Raw genomic sequence first — 18,794 nt, 5'->3', positions numbered from 1 at the left:
GCCATGGAGAAGCAGCAGTGGGACAAATACCCACAGCTGTGGAAGGAGAAAATCACAGAAGAATTTAGTAATTAGCAAACATTTCCTTGTCTTTCTGCCTTGGAAACCACTGAAGTGAGCCACTCAGGAGGTACAGGCAGAAGGGCCAAACACACACACACACACACACACACACACACACACACACACACACACACACAGACACACAAAGTGGGGTCATGGTCAAGTGAGGCAAGCTGGTAGGACACACAAGCCAGCAGTCTTCCAGATGGGGAGCTGAGCTGAAGGGTTTTCCAGAGGCCTAGAAAGGGACACCATTTGTGTAGTAGTGATGCTCATAGCAGGATTTCTGGGATCCGTCACTGAAGAGGCAGCTTTGAAAGCTGAGTGGGTCAGGCAAATTGTAAAGGGCCTGCCTTCTAAATTCAGAGAGTCACAAACAACTTCCTTCTTGAGAACTGATCAGCAGGTTTTAGAAGCGAGATCCATCAGGGAAGAGCTGCCAGGGGCTTTTCAGGCTACAATCCCTGCAGGGGAGCCTGTAAAGACTTCTAACAGGCTCCATTCTGGCCATAATGTGCCACACACAGGCAGGGAGCAAAGCAGACAAATCACAGGCAAATGTGAGCCTGAGCTCTGGTCATCTCCAGTAATCTTTGCTTTTCTCAGAGACCGAGGCATTTACTGAACATTTACTGCACTGCGTGGGCCAGACTCTGGTAATAGATGCCACGGATTGTATGAACTATGGGATATTTGGGGAATGCATTTCATAATTAGCTGGGCAATGACTGGAGCTGAGCCATTTACTTCCTGTTTGTGATTTCTCACCTTTTCTCTCTGCCTCTGTGTTATGCAATGTGGCTAAAAGGGAGTGGATAGATGTCTTTACAGGCTTCCTGCCAGGATGATGACCTGAGTTAAGGCTGTTGAGGTTTCCCTGAATGAACTAAGCCTTTCCTGCTACTTGCCTTGAGGCTCATCTTTGCAGCCAGGAAGGTGAGAGATGAGAAGCTCGGTGTGTGAAACATAGCTAACAGAGGCTGCAATGAGATAAGGTGGAGCAAGGAGGTGTGAACATGCTGGACAGGGTTGGGGAGTTCTCTAGGACAAGGCTGGAGACTCCAGTTGAAGCAGATGGGTAGTGGAGGACTCTGGGCACCAGGCAGGGGAAATATTCAAAGAAAATAAAGATACAGATGCTCTCAGGGTACTTTCAGCAAACAGTTGGTTGCATATGGACAAAGGAAACAGTGGAAGGGCTGTTTAGACTGGGGGTGGGGAGGAGAGATAGGGCCTATCATTCTGGTAAGCTAAGGAGAGAATTTGGACTTAACTCTGGGCAACAGGAGCCATAGAAGGTTGCTGCAAGAATGTCAGCCACATGATGAACCTGTGTGGTCTTCTTAGCTTCCAGTTGCTCATCTGGAGGTTGGTGCTTTGATATGTGGGAAGATGAAACAAGAGCAACTGTGACAACACTTAGCAGAGACCACAGCATGAACCAGAAGCCAATGACTAATTTGTATCTCACACCCCAAAATCTGAAGGTCTATGTGTTTAAGGTACAGACCACAGCACATATGACATATTGATCCACATGAGCAAAATTAACTAGAGGAGGGGGCCCTTGGGCTCCCCAGGGACCATCTCTGGACCTCTCAGGTTTTTTTGGGCAGCACAGCTGAACTGAAAGGGGCTCCAGGCAGTTCACAAAGACCTGTAAGGGTTGGGAGTTATAGGCCTGAGAGATGTACGTTTTCACTTGTCCTTGCATCTTCTGTAACAGCCTCCCTCTCACTGCTCTCCCCTAGGGTACGCCCTTAGGCCCCCTGTACTTGCTCTTCTCTCTGCTTAGTTTATATCTTTTCCTTCAGTAATTTACCCAAACCAAGGCCTTTCTCCATCCCCTGATGTTTGAACATGATACCCTCCTTTCCTGGTGATTTTTCTCTATAGTACTTATGCATGCTATACCCAGGGTTTGTTTAAGGTCTGTCTCTTCTATAATCTAACTTACATGGTGCTGATGATTTTTGCCTATTGTATTTGCTGAGACTCAGAGGAATAAAGAAAGATTCGGCTATAGTTTTGACTTTTAAAGGCCCCCAGCATCCTATGCATTAAAAGGCTGGTCTCTGACCTGTGGCACTATTGGGAAGGGAACTTCAGGAGCTGAGGCATAGACAAAGTTAGGTAAATGTTGCTGCATGTCTGAAGGAGACATCAAGATCCCAGTCTCTTCCTCTCTATTTTGTGTCATGCCACTGTCAGGTGAGCAGTGGCCTCCAGCACACACTTCTGTCATGATGTGCTGTGTTGCCACAGGAGTAGCAACAGGGCCAAAATCTCTAAAACCATGAGCCAAAATAAACCCTTTTAAACTGTTTACCTCAGGTGTTTGGTCACAGTGATGGAACACTGATTAACACAGCAGCCAAAATATCTGTTGGCAGAATAAATTAATCCCTCCATGTTGCAGGCAGGACATACACTGTAGCATGAAATCCACACGACAGTTACAGGATTGGATTTGCATTTATTTGTGGCACTAAGAGAAAGAGCAGACAGCTGTGACTAAGAGCAATTGGCTGGCAGCTCTCGCCTCACTGAGAAAGTTTAGCAATGGTAATCACATAGTACCAAGTTCCCGTTCTACCCGATGCCTAGATTTGAAACAGCAAAATGATTTCATGTATTTTTTTTTTCACTAAGGCAGAGATTTTTGTATCGTGAACTTATTTTGACTTCTATTGCTGTCTTGGTTTTCTCCATATAAGAAAAGGTTTTAGAGACACATTGAAAAAAAAAAAAAACCCACAAAACTTCCTGCTGAGTTTAAATTCTTTAAAGATGGTGTCTACCCACCATGTGCTATAAGACTGTCATATAATACCAGAGCAGCTGCTGGACCATGTTGAAGCGTGTCAGGATACAATGTAAGTCACAGAATGTGCAGCACAATTTGAACGTCTCTCTGTGACATGGAAGCACCCAACACCTGGCTCCCTGGCCCTCTGCAGAATTCCAGAAGGCCATTGGTGAAGGCTCAGGCTCCATGCAGGGCTCCTTCAGAATGGCCTGCTGCACTTCATAGCCTGCTGGGGCACTGGGGACAGCTGTACAAGTGGGACACAAGCCATAAAAAAGGGACAGCACTTCCAGTGTTCTGGTCTTTGCTTCCTATCACCTTGTAAGGAGCCAGGAATGCCCTGTTTACATGGTCAAGTAGGGCTCCTATTCTGGGCAACACTAGCTGAAATTTAAAAGTATAGTTGGTCAGATAATGGTCCAAGATCATCTGTGAGGTGTGAGGCTTCACTATGTGAGGAACATGAATCTGATGCTTCACTATTGTGCAAAGATCATCTCCTAGCTGCCTTCCCCCACCACTCTTCTTACTCCAGAAACAGAGTATCATATAGCATGTGATTGATTCTGACCATTTCTGTTGATTTATGCTTTTGTCCACCTAGAATTCAAAAGATCTTAAACAAATGATTTTAACCAAATGTATATGGTCAAAGACTCAAAGATCCAAAAATCAATGTAAGGCATGATCCCTTGTGCCCAGAGCTATAATCAAGTGTGAGTGTTGGGTTCCAGCCTGTGTGTTCCCATTACTCTGCCAACAAGAGCAGTTTATTGGCAACTGTGAGCATTCAGAGGCAGATCACACGTCCTTGGCACACAAGCCATACAGCAAAGCACCATCTCCCCTTTGACTATTATGCAGGACCACCGAAAATCCACTGTGGGCATGTTGGCCTGGAGACAGGGAAGTACCACTTCTCGATGGTTTCATTTGCTGTCCTGTGGATTCCTTAGTGATGATCCTGGGAGCTGTACAGGTGGTTTCTGCAGTGGTAGGACCTCACACAAGCAAAGGAACCTGCAGAAATATGGGTAGAGTTACTGTCTCTATGGGCAACAAAGTGTACAGATGCAAGATGCACAAGCTCATCCGTGTAAAGAGTGTTGGAGAACTGGAAATCGAGACCAATGGCCATGCTGCTTCTTGTCCAAAAGAGCCTTTCCAAAATACAAATACATTTGAAACCTTGCAAGAACTTGTGATTACAAAAGCATTGTGGAGTCCATAGATAATTATTTGTAGGTCTCGCCCCCAAAACTACACTCATTGCCCTCTTGCATTCCTTCACCTACAGTCCTGCTGTAAGGGACATCTGGAATCAGGAACCCTAATAGCTTACTACTACAACATATATAAGTGCATGACCAGAATTTGTGGTGTGGATGAAGGAGCATACAAGTTCATCCTCTATTTGGTGTGTGTGTGTGTGTGTGTGTGTGTGTGTGTGTGTGTGTGAAGGCTTTTGGTAAAAGCCTTATTATTCAGTTTCTTTATCAGATGTGGAGATGTTTAGCTTATATATTTCTTCTGGAATTTTGCATTTGTGTTTTCATAGTTTGAAGTTGGTGTGTTTAAAGTAACATATCCATGGCATGAAGTTGTATGTGATATTCCTTTTGGATAATAGTCTCTGATGATGTCTCCCTCATGAAATTGACAAAGAACCTTTTTCTCTTGTTATATCCTGTACCAGTCTTACCAATTTATTGGTTTTGCTACAGAACTTCCTATGGGTTTAACTTTTAAAATCGGTTTTGGTCTTCTTTTTCTAGTGTCCTAGGGAAGAACATAGCTCAGTTGTAGAATGACAAAGCTCCATGAGATGCTGTGGAAAGTATTACTTTAGCAGCACTCCACACTCTTGTGGTATAAGTCACAATCATCCAAACTATTTTCTAATTCCCCTTTTTTCCCCTTTGGCCCATGGGCTATTTAGAACTATGTTATTTCAATACTTGGGGATTTTCCTGAGGCCATTTTGTTATTAACTTATAATTTAATTTTGCTATAGTAATGAACATAATGAACATTTTTGGTTGGATGCCAGACAGTGCTAATTTTGCCTTGAGCGTTAAATAGTTTCACATTTGTATGTATATTCTTAAGCTTTGTTCTGAGATGTGGGTCATTTGAAGGTAGTTTGAAAGATTTTGTTTCAAAGATTTTGGGGTAGTGGAGGGCCATGCAAATTGTTGCCCACTACTGTGACAGAGTGTCTACCCAGTGCCTACAAGATGTGACATTTGAGTAGAAACTTCAGAAGACTTGAAGGCATTATTCTCAACCTATGAGAGCACCCGATTCTCCTCTTCCAGTCTTTCTTGGTGGTTTTCTTTACAGCCTCATTGTACCTGTTTAATACTCCAGAGGGTCCTATAGGTCTCTGGATTGCTGTGTCACAATCTCCTCTTTAGTACTGACCATGCATGCCACCTGCCTTAGTGTTCTGGGACTTAAGCTCTGCTTCTCAAACTAAGAGTTCGTGGGTATGGTGGACAGTTTTCTGTCAACTTGACACAGCTATAGTCTTTTGAGAGGAAGGAACCTCAATTGAGAAATGCATCCATAAGATTAAAGTGTAGGCAAGCTTGCAGAGTATTTTCTTAATTGGTAAATGATGGGGTATGATCCAGTCCATTGTGGGTGGTGCTATACCTGTCTGGTAGCCATGGGTTCTATAAGAAAGCAGGCTAAGCAAGCCACAAGGAGTAACCCAGTAAGCACCATTCCTCCATGACCACTGTATCATCTCCTGCCTGCAGGCTCCAGTCCTGACCTCATTCAGTGATGAATAGTGATGAAAAAGTGTAAGACAAATAAACCCTTTCCTTCTCAAGTTGCTTCTAGTTACTATGTTTCATCACAGTAACAGTAACCCTAACAAGGACAATGGGCCTGTGTCATCACCCTTTTTACAATACAGCTCAGATGTTGCTAGGGAAAGAGATGTTGGATACAGGCCTCACTATCTGTTATGGTGTCTCTCAGGAACCATGATCCTTGTGGCTCAATGGTTAACTACTTTGAAGTCACATTTTTCTAAGTGTTTGGTGGCTTTAGGTAGGATGGTAATTCCAATCCTTGAAATTACCTTTTGAGTTGTAGAAGCTCCCAGAGATCCATTGATTTCTTCCTTGATGTGCCCTATCCATTCTTCCTGGATAGTTTGATCCTACTGGCCCACCTCCACTATTCTGGGTTAGTAATCTTCTAACTGTATCAGACCCTTCCCTCTCCACTCAGTTTATACAAACTGTGCCAAGGCAGAAGCAGGCAGTATGAATAGTTAAAAATCACATACACACATATAAACATCCTGGCACACTTGAAAGTCTCTATAGATACTGTTCCAGCTTTATTCTTGTGATTCTTGTAAACACCAATCTCAAAATGGGTAGGATGGAGCCCCACTAAAATGAATTTTGAGCTCCTTAAATGTGTGCATGCCACTCTATGAATATTTTTACCCCAAAAAACAACTCTAAAAAGTAATCTACAGTGACATGCAGGTGAAGTCACCCAGGAGTCAAGTATGCTAATGTTTGCAATATATTTCTACTGTACACAAATAAAATCCTGAGCCAGGTGTGATGGTCACATGCCTGTAATCCCAGCATTCTGACCACGGAGACAGGAGGACCATTGAGTGCAATGCTCAACTGGGTTAAACAGTGAGCTCTGTTTCAACAAAAGAAGAAAAGGTGTGTGCAGGTAGGCAGAAGGGTAGATAGTAAAGATGGACACAGGTATGAGATAAAACAAATACAGCAAGCTGCCATCAAGAGCTCTTGGTGCTAGATAAAGGTATGCTTGCTGCGAAATTATTTCAACTTTCTAACATGTCTCTATAAAAAAATGATAAAAAACAATCCTTCATGCAACAAGAAATGGATCTTGCTGAACTGTATTTTATAGAAGTCAGAGTAAGAAATGGCTGTGAACCCCAGGCAGGCTTTCAAGTAAATCATCTAGCCAGCTTCGAGATAATTCATTAAAAAAAAAAAAACCGACAATGTAAAACTAGAATGTGTGTCAGAGTCAGGAGTATACACTGTGTACTGTGGACTTGAACCTTGGCTGGGTGAAGCTTTGAGAGCTGCTCACACCCTTTTCACCTCTGTGTCTTCCACTGGTAAAGTGAGAGTGAGGTCTTTATTTCAGAGTTGCCAGGTGGCCAAGGTCATTTCACAGGTTGCCCAGCACACTCGATGGGCTAGCACACCTACTCACTGTGCAGTTCCAGGGTGCTCCTGTGTGACATGCTTTCACACATGCTGTGGCTCTTGGCTTTGGAGGATTCAGCCCATAAATAGTTCATCCCAAGGTCTGGGTCTATGGAAGCACAGCACAGAGGTGGCATAGGATAGGCCACGTGTGGCAGGGTACATGCAATCCTTTCACAGGAGGGAAGGAGAAAGCAGAGGGAGCTGGCCTACAATGGTCAGAACTCGCATTAGGCTTCTCTTTTAGCATATGGGCTTCTGGAGAACATTTCAGATGCAGACTATATTACTTCCCGAGGCCAGGTTTAGTTATCTGTAATGAGGGTTTGGCATGGAGCCCCAGGCTGAGTGAGCACTCCCAGCTCGCTAATGCTAAGGTCCTCAGACCATTCCTTCTGGGGTACTGTGATACCTTACCTAGGTAAATCTCTCAGGACACATGATGATAAGTGGGAATGGGGCAAGGTGGTGATGGAAAGAGAAGGGAGACAGGGGAGGTGGAGCAGCTTCTCATCTGTTGTTCTCACAGGCAATGTAGAAGATCTGGAAGTCCAGTCCACTACCAGCAAGACCAATATGATGATGTAACATGGGTTGGAACAGTTCCCAGTATGTGAGGAAAACATTTTGGAGGCAAAAGTAATATTTTTGGGGATATACATGCATGCATACATGCATACATACACACATACATACATACATACATACATACATACATACATACATACATACATACGTGTGTATGAAAAAAAGACAGCATGGGAAATATCAATCTAGAATTTCACTGAAGCAAGTTTAGGGAGGCAGGTAACTGCAATGAAGCTTGCACATACACTGACAGCAAATTATGTCAGCTCAGGCTTTAGCTACGCTGCTGAATTACTGCCATCTAGATTGGCACTAGGGATGGTTCTACTGTTGAGAGTCTGACTCTGTGGCCAGCAGACCAGAAGCAGCCTGGGAGATGAGTGCACCAAAAGAGTCTTGTATTATTTTGTCTAGACAAAAAGAAAAGTTCTCCAGGGGTCACCAGAGAATACAAAAAGCTACAGAAATATTTAACTTTTATTTTTCTTCCTTACCTGCCAAGGAGAACATTCCCTGCACAGAAAAGATGAAGGCAACAGTGCTTTTGGGGAATGCTGCTGGAGAATGATTTTTATTTTTGGCAAAAAGAGAGCAGAAAATTCTCTAGTGAAGTACTTTTCTTCCAGGTTGGGTGGACAGACTCTAGGCACTGAGGAACCCAAGGGAGCCAGCAGCTGGTTGACAGCTGAGGGTGCAAACAGGCCAGGAAGGAAGACTGGGGATGCCCAAAGGTCATTTTATTTCCCCAAAGGAAGGTGTATACTTCCAATTTGGATTAGTTATCTAGCATGGATTTCTGATGATTCTCATAGGTAGTGATCTCTCAGTATATGGACAGCAGGATGCCACAGGAAGGCTGGGATGTTGCATGAATGAGGGAGGCATACTCTCTTAATTCTCCTTCCAGCTTGTGACCCAATGCCCACTCTATGCCAGCAGCTATGGATGGAGTGATGATACAATGATGAGTGAGTCTGATTGTGCAAGTCCATGTTGTGCAAACAGAGGACTACATCCAACAGGACTTAACTAGTTCTCAGGGAACTCAGAGCTATGACCTGCATTATGAAGTGACAATGTGGGAAAACTGAACCAGCCTGTGACTGAAGGAGCCTTCTGGGGAGTTTTAAGTGAATGTGAAAACAAGAAGGATGAATGTTACAGCAGTTCTGTAACATGCTTTACCCAGCTCCATTTTCAGAGACAAGAGGTAACCTGGGAGAGCTGTCATGGGAATATCTTGACTGTCTGTCTTAAAGCCATTCCAGTTTAACTACACATAGCTAGGCTTGCACAATGAACAACCTGGGCTCAGTGTTTGAAGCAACTGTACTTAGTTAGGAGTCAGGTCTGTGCTGACACACATTTCTGTCCCCTAGTCCCTGGAACATGGCGTTCTCTTCAGCTGAGAAGGAACAGGTTTGTTTTTCTCCTCCCTAGCTAGGGACCTCCTGATAACCTCACATGTCTAATCAGTTCTTGGGGCTTCCTGTAGAGGTCAAGAGACATGACATACATGTGTCTACATCTGTGATTCCTGTAGTGGGAAAGAGGGCACCTGTGTTGTATGAGCTCAGTGTGGCTCATGGGCATTTGCCAAGGTGGCCAGGAACTGATAAGATGTCTGGGCATTTAAAGGTGCTGACCTAGGAATGTTTTGCCAGGAAAAGTCACAGGATATCAGCACCCCACCTGCCTATTTATCAAATGGAAGCCACAGCCTTTCCTTCCAGGGGACTGGAGCAGGAGCTTGTTGTGCCCTCTGTGTGTGGGGGGGTGGGGATTCTAACCAAGTCCTTCAGTTGTTCTGGAAGGTTATTTCTGTGTCTCTGTGACAGTGCTTTTTGTAGGCAGCACAATGAAGCTTCACTCAGCTGCGTACTCTGAATGGATCTCCCTGTGCCAGCATCCTGGAAGGTGCTACTGAAGGCTTAGGGAATGAAGCACTGCCATGTACATGTTTACATATACACACAGATAAGATGAAACAAGGTGTGTATTCCAAGGCCTCTGACACAATTCGTTTGACACCAATCTGCCAAGGTAGCTGGATGCACCAGGTTGCTTTACCTTGGCTGTGAATGAAGGAATAAAAGGAGGAGGGAGATGGCTATTCACTGAAACCTATCTTTGAGAAGAGGGGACATGCAAGTGGTTACAGCAGAACTTCATGTGTCCTCATATGGAACCAGAAGCAAACCAGGCAGCTGGGAGTTGTACTGGCAGCCATCAATAGCCAGAGACCAGGGCCACTCACACCACGAATGCAACTGTGATCACTTTGAAAAACAATGATGTCATCTTTAAGATATTCCTTCTCCATCAAGCTGACTATTCTGTATCATGGGCATCATCTTCCCAATGAGACCGGGGTCAAGGTAGCGTGAACAACCATCCCACTTTGCATGCCATGCTCAGTTTTCTGTCCTTAAAGTTCTAAATCTAAGGGAAATATCCCACCCCAGGGTCTGAGTTGAGGAAGGGCCTTCTCATGTGGCAAGAAGCATCATGCGATGTGCACTTCAGCCTTTCACAAAACCCTGGAGAACCAGATTCAAGGGCTCATCTGATCAGGAAGCCACACTGAACACCCAGGTGTGAAGAGCCACAGAGATGCTTAACTGAAGAGAGCTCAGCCCAGGCTGCAGAAACCACTGACTTACTGGATTTTCCTCAAGGTCAGTTGGACCAAAGAGGGGAAGGAAGCTAAAGAAACAGTAAGAGGGGAAGCCTGTGTGTTTTGACAGTCCAAAGCCATCACAGTTCATGGTTCACACAGCAGGAGAACACCATCTGACCAGCTGTTTGGAATCTTTACCTGAACTGTGAACATTTCCCCTGATGCCCCAGGTCTAGTGCTCCACATAAAACGTTGCAGGAGGAAGGCAAATTAGTGGCCACAAAGGTGGGGGAATGCCCCTAGGGATCCAGCACCTGCCCAGGAGAGGGCAAAGTAGCCCATCAGCACCTGCACCCCACCCTCTGCTGGAGGCAGGGGCTCCACCTATCACCCACATTCTGCAGTAGGTAGTGGAGGTCATCTGACAATAGTGACAGAGTGTCAAGAACCTGTTCAGTGTCATCTTGCCCCATATCACCCTGGACCCAACTTTAAGCCCCAAAGCACCTTGTAAACAAACATGCCATATAAACCCTTTAGGGGAACCCAAGAACTCAGTCAATCCAAGAAATAATCACAACTTGGTCTTGTGGATTCCATTTAAGCAGCTGACCGAAAGCTGAGATCATGTGGAAAATGACAGCTGTGTCTCCTACACTGGCTAGAACATTTTAGCTATACTGACCTTTCCTCCAAGCATGCCTGGGGTGCATACTGGCCAGCTTCCTTCTTACCTCCAAACCTTCAGCTGGCCATGTCTACTGCAGCCCTTCTCATTCTCTATCCTTCATTTCTACCTCTTGCTTCCCTAATCACATAGTCTCTTCTTCCAGACTGTTTTAATCTTTCTTCTTTTTATCTTTCTACAAGGCAGAGGAAATCAGTCTCAGAGAAAGTGAGCCTGAGCTTTAAATGTGTGGACTACCACTTGTTAGCTGTATAGCCTTGGCTTTTAGCTTCTCCTGACACAGTGTCCTTTTCATCACTGCAGGAGAAAGTCATGTCTATTTTGAAAAGTTCCAGCTATCAACCAGTGAGATGTGTGCTACTATTGAGAGCAAGTGTGTGTGCACACACATGTGTGAGTATGAAAAGTTATAAAATATAGTAGGCACTGGAAGACATTGACAATTATAATACTAATACCCATTTGTTATAAAGAAAAGTACTTATATAATTCACCAATTGTTAATTCCTAGAAATTTCCACTTAATGTTATCAAACCATGGTTGACTAGCTCACTGAAAGGGCAGGAAGGGAAACCTCAGATAGGTTATACTCAGTGTTTTCCAGAATACATTAGAGCAGTGAAGAACACATATAATTACCCCAAACCTAACTTAGAACAAAGTCCATTTGCAGACAGTTTATCTCAGCTGACATATGGGTTCTGCCTTCTGAAAAGTCTGATTCAGGACTCAGATGTCACCTGTAGACTTTTTGTTGAGAAATGTGTTTTTAGGAGTTCAGAAACACAGTCTAGTGATGGTCCTCACTAAATTACATAGGACTTCTCCAAAGAGCTTCAGAACTCAGCCTCTGGGAAATGGCTTCCTGGGGCCCAGAGGGGTCTCAGGGTTGTATGCACAGTCATCTGACTCCCATGATTCCTTCTCAGTCATTCATGACACAAGTTCAGAAATACACCAATTCCACAGACATGGGAAATCAAAAGGGCCCCGAATAAAGGCCCCATGAGCCTTCCTGAGGAGCCTGCGTGAAGCTTGTTACTCTTGAGGGACCTGAAGTGGGCTATGCCTCCATTGAAGACAGCTTACATCTTTGATAGGAAATGCCACACCTGCATAGTCATGGCTGCTTTCAAAACAGGTCAAGCCCAGGGAGGTGGGGGCTCACAAGGGAACTGAGTCTAATGGATTTTGAGGGAGTTTAGAAAACTGCTACTCAGGGGTAGCCATGACCTGTGATGAGGGAAGGACAGATTTTCTCAGCCACATGTCCTAGGGACCTTTCCTCTCCTCTGGCGCATCAGACTTCTAATTGGGGAACAAGGATCTCTGCCTGTCTTATTCATGGCAATAGCAGCCTATGTGAAAGTGGCCCATCCTTGGCTTCATGGGTAACTAGCTTTCCTTGGAGGTCATAGCCTGGGCAACAAGTACCTTTTGTGTTAAGTCCAGTCCATGTCTGACTAAGCCAAGAGAGTTGGATTCTCTAGCCTTGTACATTTCACATATGAAGTAAAGATTAACTTTCTACCGACCTCTTTAGGGACAGCATGGTTTTGGATGCAGAAATGATCTGTTAGAAAAGTCTAAAACCCCCTAGCCTCCTTGTTATTAACATAACTTTCCATATCCAGGAGGCATGTGTAACTACAGAAGTCAGTGAGTTCACAGTGTAGTCTTGAGCTGAAGCAGAGCTTGGAAGCCAGGGGGAATTCTTACTGCTTCAGGGGCCACAGTTCTCTACAGTGTCTATGTGCAAGCAGGCCTGCATCAGACTGTACAAAAAGAGACCCAAGGGAAGAAAACAGTTGATGCTCTACTGCAAGACACTGAATTCTCTAAGAGCTATGCATTATTCTGGCAGACAAAGTAGGACGTGGAGATAGGTGATGGCATTGCAGGCTAAGGGATGCTGTATTCCCAGTAGGAGCTCTAGGAAGCAAAGTGGATTCTCAGCCTGTCGCTGCGCAGATGTTGGCTTAGAAGAGGGACAGAAGTAGGTTTAACTTAAACATTGCCACATGGGAAGCAGGTGGCATGCAGAGCTGGCTTTCTCCTGCATCAGCTCTTTTCTGCCCACCCCTCAGTGGTGCCCTTTGGAAGGTGGGCTGCACAGATAGCTTCACCTCCATTTCTATTACCAATGCTCCCACACCAAAGCTCACCTTTCTCAGTCTTGCAGCTCCTGTGCCTGAGCGGATGGCATCCATCAAGGCTTGCCTGGCATCCACTGTGTTGCTGAGGGTGTCTGTGCTGAACCTAGAAACCGATATGGAGTCCTGGGAAGCTGGAGGGGGTGGTGGTGGCAGGACAGGTGGGAGTGGAAGGCCATGGTCTTCTTTCAGAGCTTTGTCCAAACCTGGGGTCAAGAGCGCAGCATCTCGGAAGCTCTGGAGCTCCTCAGAGGCAAGGGATGACACCTAATGGGACATTTAAGTGGTTACTAGAGGGGATGCTCATGTACCCCATCTTATGTGTGACACCAATGGTGATGACACTGGGGTGAGGCTTTGGGGGTGATGAGATCATAAATGTGGAACTACCATGAATAGAATCAATACCCTATAAAGGAGACCCCAGAGAGTTCTTAAACTTTCTGTCACATGAAGTCATTGTATGAAGGTACTAGGAACCAGAAAGACAACTCTACACATCACCAGTTCTGCGGCTGCCATGATCTTTGACTTCTAGATTCCAGAACTATGGGAAATAAACCTCTGTTGTTTCTGAGCCACCCTGTCTATGGTGCTTTGTTACAGCAGCCTGCCAGACTCAGGCAGTTATAATTGGTGTAATAGCACACAGCTACCCAACTCACAGTGAACCTCAAGCAGCTCCTTAATGATGAACCCCAGGAAGCAGACATCTGTCTCCTGATGACTTACACACATATACTTGTGCTCTTCCAAAGTGTGGTTCAAAGGCACAAGTATGGCAGGAGTACTCTCTTCACATGTGAGGATAGAAAAAGAAGCCAGACACACAAATTTGAATAACTAGGGGTGAGAGTTGATACCCACTAAAACTACAGGGGAAATGTACAAGTCACATCATTCGTTAAATCCCATGTATGACAGCTACAGGTGCATTGTCTTGCTTCTAAACTCAATATTTTGCCTATAGTTGTGCATGTTCAGGGCTAGCTTCACAGCACTCTCATTCTGTGAGGGCAGGCAGTGGCCTAGCTTTCTTACCCCAAGATCATGATGACTATGAGAGAATTTGAAAAGTGTTAGTGTACGGGGTAGGCCTGTAGAAAACGCAGGAAAATGCCAGTGATCTCTCACTTTCTATGAGCAGTAGCCATGACAGCTGCCTGGAATTGGGTGACAATGTGCCAAATAAATAGAGTTTGCAGTTATGATGGTGACTGTAACCTAGTCAGAAAAATGGAAACTTGGTGAAACTGGCCTAGGTTGCTAGGGAGAAGGGTAAGCAGTATTTTGAACCTGTTATGTATGGGAGGCCATTTTCCTTACCTTCCTCAGGCTAAGAGTCCCACTGTGGCCCCGGATGGCTGCCAGAAGGGCAGAACGCTCACTCTCTGTCTCCATGTAGGATGGTTTCTTTGGCCTTCCTTCTGAAGTATGTTCTGCAGTCTAGAATATTAACAAGGTCAACATATTTCACTCTGATAATAAGGAAAGGCTAACTCCATTTCAGTGGAGGCTTATAGCATCACTTCTACTCAATATGTCTGCTTAAAGGCACATTTCAGAAAGTCCCAGCAGAGCTTTCAACTTAGCCACAGCATCAAAGCATATGCACACGACCATTTTCTTTTCTAGTTTCAGCACAGTATTCAGAAACTTTACTGAGCCATTCAACATATGTAGAGCAGACTTTGAGTTAGACTATGTTGCCCAAATGTAGGCTGATGGAAATGTTTTGAGCATGTGCAAGGAGGTGGGGCTAAGCCAAGCAGAGTTCAGTGCATTAAGGCTTTTTCAATTTAGGATACCTTCAACTGAAAGTTAATGTGATGACATCACAATGTTCTACAGTACAAACAAAAAAGCAAAAAATTTGTGATCCTTCCCATATCAGCTCATTTAATACATCAAAATGCCACTACTAAGCCTGTGCTAGTAAGGGCTACCATGACATAATCGTGTAGTAAGTTGAGGGGCAGCTATCTGAGAATCAAAGGCTATAGTTTTGGGGTTGCATCAAATGTGTCTCGTACTATGAGACTATTCTCCCAACTTTCCATAGCTCACTTGTAAAATCTTATAAACACACTGAAATCTTGTAAATCTGGATGAGAATGTTGGTGGGTGACATCGGGCCATTTGCAATCAACCTACCTTGTTTCCTCAACTGAAAATGAGAGGAAATAACTCTTCATTATTAGTACTGGCTAGGTGATAACATTTTGATGTATTAAATGAGCTGATATGGAAAGGATCGCATATTTCTTGCTTTTTTGTTTGTACTGTAGAACAACAATGTGATGCCATCACATAAAGTTTCAGTCAACAATATACTACACTGATGACAGCAAACTCACAAGACCGAAAAGAGCTGAAATACTCCTGTCTCTCAGTGACACTGGAGCCATACTAATATCCTACTGCAATGACTTTCACAGGTGTTTGGGGTGATGCTAGTGTATACAAGCCTATGCACTGTACTAGTAGACATGCAGGGGTATGACCCACAGTTACATACAATTGTAACTCTGGATTAAAACAGTGGGTGACTATGTTTATTATGCATTCACTATACTATAGGTTCTATGGTTATCTTGGCATGGACAACTACTTTTAGGATATGGTTTTATTCCTTTATCTATCTCCAAAACGATAAGGCCTGCTACACCAGCAGCATCCTTTTCATCTCCAGTTGATGTCATTTGATGTAACAAGAAGTCCCTGCTGAGTGCTGGCCTGTTGTCATACAGGCTTGTGTAACACCTCATGATGTTCACACAACAATGAAACCAAACTGCCATGCAGTTCTCAGAATGTGTAGCTGTGTTTATCAATACATGGCCCTGCCTGAGTCTTACTATCTCAGAGTGTCAAGATGTTCTCCAGAAGCTCACGAAAGACACAGTTCTCAGCCTATCACCACTAGGGGCTGGTGGAGACTTTAGGAGTGGTACGAAGTGGGACATTCAAGGTCACTGGAAGGAAATCCTTGAAGGGGATGGTGGGACACTTGTCTTTCATCCCCTTGGTTATTAGGTGAGCATTTGATCTGTCATGTGTTCTCAACACACTGTGTCACTTTGCCACAAACTCAAAACAACAAGCTAACTGATCATGAACTCAAACCTCCAAAGCTTGAGCCAAGATAAACCTTGCCTTTCTCTAAGTTTTTCAGGTATTTTGTTACGAAAACACAAGGCTGACAGAGTGCTTCTGAACTGGAGTACAGATGGTCCCACCCCCTGGCCTCACTATTGCTCTGGTTCAGTGGATGGATATTTACTGATTGACATCTTTTTCCGTTGGACTGCTGGAGCCCAACAAGATAAATCCCGTTGGTCTCTCTAGTGCTTTGATTCAAATGCTTTAGAAGAAGGAAACAGGATGTAGTTAAAACAAAACCCGCAAACCTGCAGTGCTGTTTTTGCAGTCTTTCCTCCAGTCTCATTCTCATGATCTACCACAGGGATGAAAGCCCTGCTAGGAGATCCCTGCACCCAACCCCTGATGCCTGCCACATTCACCTTTCGGAGCTTGTCCCTCCCTCCTGATGAGTGGATAGCTTCCATTAGGGCACTGTGCAGAGAGGTGTCTTTTGGAACTGGCCTTTGAACAACAGGCTTGAATTTTTTCTTTGGCCCAAAAATGCTGGATGGTAGAGCATCCTCTGTGTTTTGAACATCTGCAGTTAATGGACTGGGCTTTTCTTCTGTCTGTAAGATGATGTAGCTGGTAGGGCTAGACTCTTTTAGACAGTGAGGAGGTTCACAATTTCCTGGGGCCCGGGCAGAACCATTCATGAATATCCTCCCAGAGTCACGGGCCTCTGCCAAGAGCAGAGGGGGTGGGTGCGTCCTGTCTGGTGCCTGTGTGGGGTTAGATGTTGAGCTTGTCTTTTGGTTACTTGTAGTTTGCTTTTCACTGAAACCACAGCTTGGTCCCACAGAAACACGATCCTGCTGGGAAGATCTAACTGGGAGGAAATTAGAGTTTCTGTGGACAGCAGCAGGACACTCTTGAGTTGATGACTTCCCGTATGGGCTTCTGACCTCTACCCTGGGATGGTCTCCTGCTGGCATCTGAACACCAGGGTTGCTGGAAAGGCAGACAGAGCCCTGGTTTGTCCCATGCTCATGCTGTCGTGCCTCCGAGTATAGGTTGGGAGCTGCATTGTCTTTTTGGGTGGGAGGTGGTCTAACCAGCTTTGATTCTTCATGACCCTTTTCAGCCGTCTTCTTATATGGTCTCACCACATCAGCATGGACTTTTGGAGGCCCCATCTTCTTGGCAATAGCAGAGGCCATGTACTGGCTGGATGTTCTTCTCTGAGGCTTGAGGAATGTGACTTCTGTGGAGTTAGCCTCTGGCACTTTCACATGACAAGAGACTGTTGAACGTGGTCGGCTTCTCTCTTCCTCCAGGTGTGCCTCATATTCTGGTGGGGCAGGCTGCTGCTGGGGAGTGGGCAGTGTGAAGGCTGCCTTCCCTCCATTTTCCTGCTGTGGTTTTGCTGGTGTGGCAGTGGTGGTGGTGGAGGGGGGCCTTTTGGCTGTACTCTCTGCTGGCCCATTCAGGTATTTTTCCATTGAGTTGCGCCTCCAGAACTCTTTCACTTTTCCAATAGGTTGTCCATCTGTTTCAACAACGGCTGATGAGTGGGATATGGTCCTGCTCCCATTTATGTGAGGGCTCACAAGATTCCCTAGTTCATCAATCTTAATGGCACCAGTGGAGAGGGATACATCCCTGTCATAACACCTCATCTCTGATTTGGGAGGAACAATTTTATATGTAGTGAGGCCATACTTGAGACCATAGCTTCCTCCTGAGGCCTGGCCATGATGAGACCATGGTGGTGGTGCTGAGATGGAGTTTTCGTCCTCCCCATCTTTTTGATTCATTGGCAGTGAATTTACTCTGTGACCTGCCTGTGTCTTCTCACTGTGAGTAGAACCATGTACCTTGCCTTTATCCTTTGCTTTTAGGTCATCTATAAAAAGCTTTGAAACGAACGAAGTAACTCTGGAGTCTCGTTCAACTCGATTCTCATCTTTAGATGTGTTGGCTAAGGTTGATGACTGATTTCTCTTTCTGATATCTTGGGAAGGCGGGAAGGGGTCAGGCTCTTTTCTGTTTGTCCTTACATATGACTGGCTATGGTCATTCTGAAATGGGGACAGGTGAGATCTTTGGCTGGCAATGTCCCCAGTGTTACAAGCAGCAGCACTGTTGCTTCTACTGGAGAACAGTCCTGAGTCAACAGGCTCATCAGAAACTTCCCCGATAAATGTAATTGGGATGTCATCCACACCATTATCAGGGATTATGGCTTCTTGCAGACTGTGGTTAGACACACCATTTATGGAGCTGGTTACAGAGCTGGTATCTGTTTCATAATTTTCTTCCATCCCTGCAGAGAAAGATAAACACAAATCACCAATTGGTACCTCTTGTAGTATTTCCAGTGAGTTAATGCAAGCATGGCCAATACTTTGATTTCCCCAGGGATTACTACTGTGATTTTTTCTTTTTAAGCATGCATGTTAAACGTTATCTTGATTTATAATCCACAACTGCCTGGAGCAGAGAGCCATTTGCAGATCCATGATGTTTTAGGCTGAGATGTCTAGTCACCACATTTTGCCA

At 44.8% G+C, this 18,794-nt stretch overlaps 1 protein-coding gene across 1 annotated transcript in view; it reads right to left on the bottom strand.

Annotated features, from left to right (window-relative positions):
- Window positions 1-2,536: 2,536 nt before the first annotated feature.
- Cobl (cordon-bleu WH2 repeat protein) overlaps window positions 2,537-18,794 on the bottom strand; it is a 150,784-nt gene continuing 134,526 nt past the window's right edge. The window contains exons 12-15 of the mRNA XM_035453021.1: window positions 16,673-18,558; window positions 14,475-14,594; window positions 13,161-13,415; window positions 2,537-3,892 (exon numbers count right to left, since the gene is read on the bottom strand). Coding sequence (XP_035308912.1) covers window positions 3,875-3,892; window positions 13,161-13,415; window positions 14,475-14,594; window positions 16,673-18,558 — 2,279 coding nt within the window. The 3' untranslated portion in view covers window positions 2,537-3,874. The remainder of the gene's footprint in view (window positions 3,893-13,160; window positions 13,416-14,474; window positions 14,595-16,672; window positions 18,559-18,794) is intronic.

The sequence above is a fragment of the Cricetulus griseus genome (assembly GCF_003668045.3).
Source record: "Cricetulus griseus strain 17A/GY chromosome 1 unlocalized genomic scaffold, alternate assembly CriGri-PICRH-1.0 chr1_1, whole genome shotgun sequence".
In the NCBI taxonomy this organism is placed as follows: domain Eukaryota; kingdom Metazoa; phylum Chordata; class Mammalia; order Rodentia; family Cricetidae; genus Cricetulus; species Cricetulus griseus.
Note: the sequence above shows the minus strand (reverse complement) of the source record. Positions and strands in the feature narration are given on the sequence as shown.